The 12,356-nt window shown below is 35.8% G+C and overlaps 1 protein-coding gene across 4 annotated transcripts in view; it reads left to right on the top strand.

The window, feature by feature from the left end:
- Sclt1 (sodium channel and clathrin linker 1) overlaps positions 1 to 12,356 on the top strand; it is a 156,526-nt gene that overhangs the window by 113,293 nt on the left and 30,877 nt on the right. For all 4 annotated transcript variants that reach the window (XR_007350836.1, XM_048812058.1, XM_048812056.1 and 1 more), the window contains one exon: positions 963 to 1,159. Coding sequence is in view for 3 of the 4 variants with exons in the window: in XM_048812058.1 (XP_048668015.1) it covers positions 963 to 1,159 (197 nt within the window). In the remaining variant the exon portion in view is untranslated. The remainder of the gene's footprint in view (positions 1 to 962; positions 1,160 to 12,356) is intronic.

The raw sequence follows: 12,356 nt of genomic DNA, 5'->3' as shown, positions 1-12,356 counted from the left end.
GTAAAGTTGAGTTGTTCATTGTATCTTCAGTTTGAAAATAGTTCTATTAAATGAATTACTAGAAGCCAAGCCATCTGTGGCCACTTTTAAATACATTACCTTAAAATATCACAAGACAGGTTTCTTTGCCCTATTTCTTCAAGATAAAAATGGCCTGAGACTCCACCAAAGGAGTCGGGTCACCTCCCAGCTTTTCCCCACCTTGGTCTTTCTTTTGAACCACAGAATATAAGAACTATCCCAGTAACCACTTTCTCAGCTGCCTCGAGGACAGGACACATAGTTGCATTATAGGTGCAGATGAGAAAAGGCAGTTCATTGTATAGGATGCCTTGAAGCCATTAGAACTTACCTCTCTCTGAACCTCTTGAAGAAGCTTCCAGGGTATCCAAAGGGCACTTACTTGTATTTTCATTCTGTGTTAGGATGTTTTTACTATAATAACATAAATTCACAGAATATAATTAAGGGGCTGGGTTGTGGTCCAGTGGTCAAGCACTTGCCTACCATATGTGAAGCAATGGGTTCGGTTCTCAGCACTGCATATAAATAAATGAATCAAATAAAGATCCAACAATTTATAAAAAAATTAAATATATATATATATATATATATATATTTAAGACATTTTCACATGAGATTCTGAAGACCATTATTTATGTTTTCTTTTAAAAATACATTATTTATACTACAACTGAAATGGTAAAGGAATTCCAGTATATACTTTTCTTCTACTTTACAAAGCTCTTTGAAAGATAATCTTAAAATCAATATATAAATCCAGAATTGTTTCATTAAAAACCTAGCTCTCAGTTACTAAAAGCATGAACATTTTCTATGAATTCTGGCATCAAAAGTAAGAGTAAGTTAAAGAAAATGGTTTTAGGATACATAATATACTTTTTTCCTACTGACATTTTTAGGATTTGAAGAAAAGTTACTGTGTTCACTTTATTCCTTAGATCAGTACAATGGAACATGAGTTGTTAATAAAGGAACATGGTTTTGAAGTTCAGTTGAGAGAAATGGAAGACAGTAATCGAAATTCCACTATTGAACTGAGGCATCTCTTAGCTACTCAACAGAAGGCAGCTGATCGGTGGAAAGAAGAAACAAAAAAACTTACTGAAAGTGCAGAAATTAGAATCAGCAATCTAAAGTAAGTTCTCTATTAATAATTGTTTGACACATTTTACAGAAGAAATTATTTAAAACTATAGTTTAATGTTCTTGACAATCTTTTTGTAAAAATGTATAATTCTGGACCTTATACTCATTTCTTAATCAGCAAATTACTTATTGAACTACTAAAAATATTAAGCATTATAAATTAAAATAGTTATATTTTTGTAAATTTCATGTATATTTTACAAAATACAATGATTTTGGTTGGTCATGGTAGTTTAGGATCTTACTGCTATTTGCATATAGGTGTAGCATTTATGATATTCAGTAGTTGCAACAGAATCCATTTGACCTACAAAGCCTAAAATGCTTGCTCTCTGGCGCTTCAAGAAAAATTTTCCAGCCCTTTTTCAGAAAGAACTTGAGATTTCTGTGCTGAAAGAAATGGGAAGCTCAAGAACTTTGAGTAGGAATGCAATTGGAAGGCTTTGATTGAAATGATGTAATCTGGCACAATTATGTTCAACAGCTGAATTTGCTGTATGAAGAATCAACTTCAGTTAACCTGAAATTGCTCTGAAAAGAAAGTACATTTTAAGAAAACAAAGAATGTAAAGGGACCAGGGTAGAAGAAGGGAGAATGAGACCCACACTATAATAGTCCAAGTATAAAATGATGGCAATTAGTACTAGGCTTTAAAGAGCTGGAGATTAAAAAAAAAAAAAAAGTTTACTCTGGGCCATGATAAGTAAGAGCTGCTGAGAAGACTAGTCAGTTGTATTTAACTTTAGTATTCAGAAAAGAGATTGCAACAGGAGCTATAAATGTGTGGGAATCATGTATATATACATGATTTCTAAAGTCATGGAATGAGAACATGTTGGAAAAAAGTAATAAGTAGAGAAATGAAATTGTTGAGGACTAGTTTCCAAAACTTAAACTTTAGGGAGCTGAATGTTCCACTGAAAGAGACTGAAAAAAAAAAGTATCCAGAAAAATAAGAGTCAAAACAAAATAGAAAAGAAAAGAAAGAAACTAACTCTGCAAAGTCTTTTCAGAAATGGAATAAGCAGTAATGGGTTGGTATTTATCAAATATAGTTTTCAAAATCCTAGAAACTAGGAATAGAATTTTACAAAGATACATGTTCTATAGCAAAGTTATTCTTAATGACAAAAAAAATTAATAACATTTCTTTTAAGATTAAGAAAAAGACAAGTTCACTAATAGCACTTCTGTTCATCTTTGTCTTAGAAACCAAATCAGTACATGGCAGTAAGAAAAAGAAATGAAGGGGCTGGGGTTGGAGCTCAGTGATACAGCACTTGCCTGGCACGTATGGGGCACTAGGTTCAATCCCCAGTACCACATAAAAATAAAAGTTATTGTGTTCATCCACAACTAAAAAAATATTTTTAAAAAAGACAAAGAAATGAAAGGTTGACAAGGGCAAAAAGAAATCAGGCATCCTTAGCATATAATAGAGTTGTATATATAGAAATTACAAAATAATTGGTAGACAAATTATTAGGTGAATATACAAACCCCAAAGATCTCTGTAGATCAGACTCTTCTGATTACTGCTCCAGCTCTACTGTTCCTTCTAGTTACCATGCCCCCATCATTTTCAGTGACGACTCTGGGTAGCTCTTGCCATTAAGAATCTTAGCATTTCCATTGAATTCTGGAAGCCCAATTCCATGACAGCAGTTCCCACTGTCATTTCTGTGCCACAAAGAATAACTGCCACAGAGCTCTGCAGGGATACTGAGTCACAGACTTGGTGAAGGGAATGTCCTCTGGATTCTCCTAAGGGACAGAATTGAAGGATGGATGAGCTGGTTTTACATTTAAGAACCCACTTAATCTTACGGTTTCCCCCAAGTCTTTGCTAACTTCTTTTATTCCAAATAGAGACAATGTTGCCTTCCCCTTCCCCTTCCCCTTCCCCTTCCCCTTCCCCTGAATATTTCTCTCAACACTATCTGAACACATTCTAGGATTGCTACATATTCAAGGCAGAGATGGTGCTAAACATCCTACAGTGCATAGGACAGCCTCCTGCAACAAAGACTTTTGCCACCCCAAATATCAGACATGCCAAGAGGAGGGATTCTGTTCTACGATATAATAAAGGAAATTCTAATGTTTTAGCATCATCTACCTTTGAGTTCAGATTTTATTCAACCAACTAGACTAACCAGTACACTGAAGCTAACACATTAAATCTAGAAAATTGATATTCAGTGTGAGCCCAAATTGTTATGGACTAATCAAAATTTTATTTCTTGCACTGTAATCCAGCCCTGAGAATCCATTCTCATACCCATTCTCCAGATTTCTGTCTACACAAAATTGAAAGAATCAAGTAATTATTCTGTTAAATTCTGTCTCCTAACAGGTCATGTCTTATCCCTCATTCTCTTATATCAAAGTGGACTCCTGTCTGGTTACAAGTATAGAAACAATGAGAGTCACCTTTTGTGTGCAAAGCAATTCCCTGACTTTACAAACTTCACAAAAAGCAGACTTACCTTCCCAAACAGGGTGGAAGTGCTGCTGCCCCTGGCAAAGGAGGCATGACAGAATGCAGAGATCCAAGGTCCGAGCTTCACAGGAGCTCTATACGAGCCCCATCCCATTTTCAATGGAAGGGATACCTTGCAAGCTTGGGAATTTGATTTTGTATTGTATATAATTCAGCTACCCACATGATTAGACTTTGGGTCTTATTATTGAAAATCTCAGCTTTGTAGGCAGAAATGAAGATTTCTTTTAGGGTAATTAATTGAGCTTAGAAGTTAAAACTGAGCTCTTTCTTTTCATTCTCAAAGTTCTGCAATGCACTTAGCCTCATCCTACCCCTTATTCACTTAGGTGTTCTGTATGTGTGAGCAACTACTAGTTTACCCAGAACCTTATCCTCTGTAGGCATATGATTATAGTGATAATTTAAATAATAGTTTAATAAAGTCCAGTTTATTTTCTACAATTCCAAAATCCAAAGTTCTTATAAAATGTATGTTTATTATTAATTATCATTGTTAATCTCTTACTGTGCCTAATTTATAAATTATAAATTAAACTTACTTAGTATATATAGACTTACTATCCTTTATCAAAATGCTTGGGTCCAGAAATGTGTTTCTAATTTTTAATTTTTTTGGATTTTGGAATGTTTACCCAGATTTTACCAGTCAAGCATCCCTAATCTAAAAAATTCAAAACTCTCCAAACTCTGAAACTGCATCATATCGGTTTCATGTTCCACCTGTATATTTAGGGATCAGTATTAATCTGAGGTTTTAGGCAACTACTGGGGGTTTTGGAACATACTCTTTATGGGTTAAAGAGGAATCTATTTTCTTTTTTCCCTACTTGTCTTTTTAAAATTAATTTTAATTGAAAAATATGTACATATTCATTGTATACAACATGTGTTGAAGTTTGTATACATTATGGAATTGCTCAGGCTAGCTGATTTATGTATGCATTATTTCACATGTTTATGATTTTTTTATGGTGAGAACACTTAAAATTTACTCTCTTAGGGAGTTTCAAAGAAAGTACAGTGCATTGATGCAAACTGTCATCACACTGTTGCAATATAGATCTCTTGAACTTATTTCTCCTATTTAACTGAAACCTGTGTCCTATGAACAATCTCTCCAACTCCTCACCCCCACACATTTCCTGATAACCAACACTCTCTTCCCTACTTCTGTGAGTTCAATTTTTTTATATTCCACATATAAGTGAGCTCATGTGTTATTTGTCTTTCTGTGCCTGGCTTATTTCACTTAGCATAATGTCTTCCAGGTTCATTCATTTTGTCACAAGATAAGATTCCTTCTATTTTAAGGCTAACAGTGTTCAGTGTGTATATATCCCACTATTTCTTTATCTACTCATCCAGTGATCGACACTGGGTTAATTCCATGTCTTGAGTATTGTGAATAATGTTGCAATGAACATGGGGGTGCAGATGTCTCTTTGATATACTGATTTCATTTCCATTGGTTTTATACCCAGTTGCTGGATCGTCTAGTAGTTCTATTTTTTATATTTTGGGGAACCTCCATACTGTTTTCCATAATGACTGTGCTAATTTGCCTTCTTACCAACAGCAGTACACAGGTGCTTTTCTTCCACATCCTGGCCAGCTCTCATTATCTTTCATCCCCTTGAAAATAGCCGTGCTGCCAGGTGTGAGGTAATATCTCATTTTAAGATAATATCTCACTGATTTGCATTTTCCTCACAATTAGTGATGTTGAGTGTTTTTTCATGTACCTGTTAGCCATTTATATGTGTTCTTTTGAGAAATGTCTATTCAGGTCATTTGTCCATTTTTTAACCAGGTTATTTATTTTCTTGCCATTGAATTGAGTTCCTTGTTTATTTTGAATGTGAACTCCATGTCGAGATACATGGTTTACAATATTTTCCCCCATTCCATGCGTTGTCTCTTGACCCTGTCGATTGAGTCCTTTTTGGGGCAGGTTGAATACCACATTTGTCTTTCTACTTTTTGTTGCCTCTGCTTTGGTTCTTTGTTTAGCTTTCTGTCTCTGTAACAAAATACCTGAGAAAATCAACTTAAAATGAGCAAAGGAATATTTGGGCTCTGGTTTCAGAGGTTTCAGTCTGTGGTCACTTGGCCACCTTTCTGTGGGCTTGTGACAGCACAGTATATCATGGCAGAAGCATGTGACATAGGAGACTGTTCATCTCATGGTAGCTGGGAACCAAAGTAGGGGCAGGGGCTGGCATCCCAATGCCCAATGTCCCCCTCAAGGGCACACCTTCAATAACGTAACTTCCAACAACTGTGCCTCAACTCCTAAATGTTTCCACTACCTCCCAATAGTGCCGCAAGCTGAAGACCAAACCTTCCAACACACGAGACTTTGGTGGGCACTCTAGGTCCAAACCATAAAATGGTCATAGCCAAACACTCTTAGTCTAGGCCATTGAATGGTGTACAACTTTTCTCCTGTGTTTTCTTTTAGTAGTTTTGAAATTTAAGTCTTTAACCTATTTTTAGTTTATTTCTGTATGTAGAGATAAAGGTCAGTTTTATTCTTCTGCATGTGTATATGCAGTTTTCCTAGCACCATTTACTGAAGAAATTCTTCCCTTTCCCCATTGGTCCCTTGTTGAAAGCACTGAACCACAAATGCATGAATGTATTTATGGACTCTCTGTTTCATTGGAACATGTGGTCTGTTTTTGTATTAGTACAAAAACAGGTTACTGTAGCTTTGTAGTATATTTTGAAGTCAGATAGTTTGATGATTCCAGCTTTGTTCTTTTTGCTCAAGATTGCTGTTTTAGTCAGCTTTTTTGTTGCTCTGACTAAAAGACCTGACAAGAACAATTTTAAGGAGGGAGTTTATTTGGGGGCTCACAGTTCCAGAGGTCTCAGTCCATAGACAGCCAGCTCCATTCCTTGGGGCTCAAGGGGAAGCAGAAAATCATGGCAGAAGAGTGTGGCCGAGGAAAGCAGCTTACATGGTGATCAGGAATCAGAGAGAGACTAAGCTCAGCTCACAACATGTGGAACCCAAAGGCACCTTCTCCAGCCATACCTGATCTGCCTTCAGTTACTGCTCTGTTAATCCCCAAGAGGGGATGATTCACTGAGTACGTTAAGGCTCTCATAACTCAGTCATTTCACCTCTGAGTGTTCTTGTTTGTCTCACACGTGTGAGCTTTTGGGGGACACCTCATACCTAATCCATAACAGTTGCTTTGGCTATTTGGGGGTCTCTTGTGGTTCCATATGAATTTTAAGGTTGTTTCTATTTTGACTCATTCTGTGTTGGTGGTGTCTTTAGTGCTTTCTAAACATAAGATCATTTCATCTACAAACAGGGACAATCTAGCTTCTTCCTTTCCAGCTTGGATATCTTTTATTTCTGTCTCATACCTGTTTGCTCAGACTAGGATTTCTAGTATTATGTTGAATATACGTGGCAAAAAGGGGCATCTTTGCCGGGTTCTTCATCTTAGGGGAAAAGCTTTTAGCTTTTCATAATTGAATATGATGTTTGCTGTGGGTTTGAGATATGTGCCTTTTATCATGTTGAGGTACAGCCGTATTTTCAGTGGAAATAATTTATCTAGAGAAATCAAAGAATAACTTCAAAAATTACAGAGATTTTATAAATTTTTGATAAATCATATAGAGATATTTAAGTTGAGATCTTAGATTTATACGTGTATTTTTAATATATGAGATTATTTGACTAATAAACACCTTAATTTATTCAGTAAATTAAATCTTTACAACTGAAATCTTGTTTAAAATGCTCTAAAATAGTTTATACTTTTAAAATAATCTCTAAAGTTAGGTTCACTAGAAAGGAAAATGTTTTCACTTTGTTTTCCACAGTAGATAAATCTGTGGAACTCATGAAAACGTAAGCTGAGGGAGAGGTCTAGGGTATGTGGCTCAACAGATTTGCGTTGCCACATTCGACACGTGCAGAAAATCAAAACCAGTGGTGACTCTGAGAACAGAGAGGCCTTGACTCAACTTAGGGAAGGCAGAGAGCCCACCCATGATATCAACCCACAGAGGCTATGATCATTTTACAAAACCAGGTAAAATATTCTATTAGTGAAAATATGCAGAATAAATTGCAAAACATGGAACTCTGGTAGCTGAATTTACTTTGTATACTCACCCAATAATTATAGTGCCAACTGATAATATGAACAAGTTGATCCTAGATTGGAAAGGCTTCTATCTTTTGGTAAAATTCTTCTAAAAGAACTAAATCGAGACCCAAAATAGACTTTCTTGCTTATGCAAACTCAGTTTTCAATACTGATAAACATTATAGATTTTTAGAAATAAACACAGTGATCACCTTGAAGGTTTACCATAGGAAAAAGCTCATTAGTTAATAAGTTTTGGAGGGACATATTCACTGGAACATTAAGACATTGGTGACCAAAATTTAATAGTAAATGACATCCTTGATGGTTTTTGGCTTAAATTTCTGCAATAACAAATGTTTACATAATGAAATATATCTCTATTTGTCAATTTTTAATATGCAACAAATCTTGAAATAAAAGATAGTTAATGCTGAAATCTAAGAAAGAAATATTACAATAGGGAATTCCTTTTTAGTCATATTATGGAATTATTCCCACAAAGACTCTTTTGATTTGATCTTTACTGTACAGGACTTTCATTATCAGCTTTATTGCTGAAAGTACAATTCTTTTTCTCCTAAAACTCTTACTTTGCCCCATTTGGGGAGAAAATTTTATGATTTCTGCCCACCAAAAAAACTGACTAGTTTTTCCCTTCATCTCCTCTAACCCTCTTTCTCACCCTTCTTCCTTCCCTTATAGGATTTTAGGTATCTCTGCCAATATTAGAAATAATAAAGCTATTACATATGTTGCCATACAATTGTAATATTGCCTTAATATATTTTTAGCATCAGTAGGGTTATTTTGATAGCTCCCTTTTCATTGCTATTAATTTTTATGTTCTTTCATTTTTTTATTAGACTTGTTTGATTTTTATCAAATTTTAGCTGTATTATTTCTTCCCTATTTCATGTATTTCTGCTCCTACTCATATTTTTTCCTTCCTACTCCATAATTTGAAAATAATTTGTTACTCTAGCTTCTTTCTGATACTTAAGTTATAATGTTCATCTGAACACTATTTCATCCCAGAGATCCTGATATTTTAAGCTTTTATTATCACTCAATTCAAAGCACTTTTAATTGGGCTGGGGATATATAAGAACTCCGTTGGTGGAGTTCTTGCCTTGCATGACAAGGCCCTGGGTTCAATCCCCAGCACCACAAAAAAAAAAAAAAGCACTTTTAATTTACTTTCCTTATGCCTTCTTCCTTGATATTTATAAGTGTGCCATTTAATTTTGAAATAGTTGACATGTGGGGGTGGGGTTCTATATATCTTAAGGTGATTGACTTTTAATGTAATAAATCATGCAGGGAGCACAGTCTGCATGATTTCAAATTTTTAAAAAAAGTAATGGAAATGCTTTTTTAAAATTGGTTGTATTGGTTACATACATGTGAAAACTGATCAAATTACATACTTCAAATATGTGCATTTTACTCTACTTCAATTTTACCTCAGTAAAGCTTTGGGGGAAAAAAAGAAAAAGAAAAATTGCTTTCTTAAGGTGGGTAGAATCCCATCAAAATAAAAGAAAGATGTGGAGTAGATGAAGGAGAGTGAGGGGGTGGGAGGAGGGATGGGATAAGGGAAGAACAGTGGGGTAGCTCTTATCTAGCTTTCCTATGCACAAATATGAATATACCACAGTGAATCTCATCTTTATGAATATTCACAAGACACTAATTAAAAAATAAAACTAGAAGTAAATAGTAGAAAGATCAGTGGAGGAAAAGAAACAGGGGAAGGGAGGAGAAAGGGAAAGGGGATGTGCTAGAGACTGAATTATAGCAAGTTATACTCCATGCTTTAATATTTATGTCAGAATGAAGCCTAATGTTATGTGTAACTAAAATGAACCAATAGCCAGGCACAGTGGCCACGCCTGTAATCCTAGTGGTTCAGGGGGCTGAGACAGGAAGATCTCAAGTTCAAAGCCAGCCTCAGCAAAAGCAAGGTGCTAAGCAACTCAGTGAAGACCCTGCTCTAAATAAAATACAAAAATACGGAGGTGGCTCAGTGGCTGAGTACCTGAAGTACCTGAGTACCTGAAGCTCAATCCCCAGTACCAAAAAAAGAAAAAGCACCAATAAAAATTTGTTTTTCTTTCTTGATATCTTACTTGATATTTATTTAATTTCATAACTGACTGTAAGATACTACTCTATGTCTTATTATGATCTTAATTCCTGTTTTCCATATCCCACTGGTGAGAACATTGATCTCGTGTTTCTCAGGATCTTAAGTGCAGGCCTGCCTGGATCAGAATCCTTGTGAGGTAGGCTTCTGGTGAGGCTGCAGGCATCTCAAAGCCCAGCCAGTGGGGAGCTGAGGGATGCCCTGCCTCCACCGATGCCCGCAGGAGACATGAGCTGCTTTCCTTGTGGCTCTTCCTAGTCTACAGCATGGTAGCTTGCCTCCTTCATAGGGAGGAGAGACGGGGAAGAAGTGAGACAGGAGGGACAGGGGTTGAGAGAACAAAAGCCAAGGTCTCTTTTTAACCCAATCTTGACCATCACTTTGACTGTATTCCATCAGTTAGAAGGTGCAGATCACTGGGGTCTCTGGTAGGAGTAGCTACCACACCATTACGTCACACCATATACAGAAGTAGCTAGGAATGATTCATAGGCCCAGACATGAAAAGGAAAATAATCAAACCTCTGGAAGAAAATTGAAGATTTGTGATAAGCAAAAAATTCTTACATGGGATACTAGAGTAACAAAAAGAAAAATTAATAAATTGGATTACATTAACTTAAATATTTCTACTCTACAGAAACCACCATAAAGACAATGAAAACAAAACAAAAAGATTTGCAATTAGTGTATCCAACAAAGGACTATATTCAGATTATTTTTAAACTTTTACAGTTTAATAACTGTTTGGCTGTTTACTGCAAAGTTAAACATATACTTAGCATAAACCATGTAATTTACTCATAGATATGTATGTACCCAAGAAAAATGAAAACATCCACACACACACAAAAAAAAAAGGTGCACAAATATTTGTAGGTACTTTATAATGTCAAAAATGAGAAACCCAAACGTCCAGTTACAGATGCAAGGAGGAACGCTCAGCGTATGATGGAGCAAATGACTTGAAATGTGGAACATCACAGATGAATTTCAAAAAAGAGATGGGAAAGAAAGCCAGACATAAAAGAGTGCATCTTGTATGATCCATTCATAGGAAATTCTGGAAAAGGCAGTTCAAATTGATAATGACAAAGCAGTGTGGTGGATATTTAGGACTAGGATTGGGAGGTAGCAGAAATGACCACAAAGGGATACAAGGGAAATTTTTAAAGTGACAGACATATTCCATGTTTTAATTGTGAATATGTGTATTTGTCAAACCTCACCAAACTGCTCCCAGTGACTACACTTCATTTTCCACAGTTATATCCCACCAAGATGGGTTTTAAAAAACAGTACAGTGGACAGGGGATACAGCTAAGTGGCAGGTTGCCTAGCATGCGTGAGGCCCAGGGTTCCACTCCCTGCACTGCAAAATAAATGAATAGAAAAAAATCTTTTTTCTATGTTCAATCTGCTACTATATCAGCATGTTGAGTTTTTATCTTTAAATGTCTAGAAGTTTGTTTTAGCTATTTTTTAAGACTGTTATTTTATATTCTTGTTGCTTCTGGATCCTTGGCTGATATTTTCAGGTTTTTCTATGTACTTTTCTTTAAATGCAATTTATTGCAAACATCATTTCAAAGTCTTGTATGATAATTTCACTGTCTACCATTGGACATGTCTGGTTGTTGTTTTGTTTGTTTTTCATTTCCATGCATGTGGTCTGGTTTCTCTATCTGCTTATTAGTGATGCCCTTGAGGGTTTTTGTTATGTCACATCTTCTGGGTGCCTGAGAACAGTACGAGGTGTGAGTACTTCAGCCATGGGTAGGATTTCTTCCATACCCTATGTTTGTTCTTGGAGGTAAATCTGTGGTTTGTGGCCACACTCATTATGTCTATTTTTTTTTCTTCTCTCCTCCTGCTTTGCTCATGAACAAAGTAACTTCTCTGTAGTCTTATGACTTTGAGAGATAAGCATGAACTCGGATGAGCCTCACCTTTACCCTAAGGGAACTTACCTTTGGGATCCCAGATCAGTGATAGAGAAGTTCTCTCTGCCATACTGCTTTCTGTGTGTGGTAACACGGCCAGATCCCAAGAGTGAGATATTGAAAATAACATTTGAGTTGGAGGAAGTGCTTTTGCTCCAGTGTTCTGTTTGCTTTTATAGTTATTAGCTTTCATTCAAAAATGGTCGTGGAATTTTTTAGTATATTTTCATCTCTTTAATGCTTTTAAAGTGTCGTGGTAGAGTTTTCAATGGATTGATTAATCTGGGTAATTTAGTGTGCCTTTATTGGATCCATATAGATGATCTTTAAAAATATTCTACCTTTAGCTGGAATTCCATGGTAGAACACTTATAAGATCCTGGGTTCCATCCCTAGCACCACAAAAAAAAAAAAATAGATAAATAGCAACAGCAACAGGTGTGTGTGTGTGTGTGTGTGTGTACATGTGTTC

The sequence above is a fragment of the Marmota marmota genome, unplaced genomic scaffold (genome assembly GCF_001458135.2).
Source record: "Marmota marmota marmota unplaced genomic scaffold, marMar, whole genome shotgun sequence".
Lineage (NCBI taxonomy): Eukaryota > Metazoa > Chordata > Mammalia > Rodentia > Sciuridae > Marmota > Marmota marmota.
The sequence above is the reverse complement of the archived record's forward strand: the minus strand, read 5'-3'. Positions and strand labels throughout refer to the sequence as shown.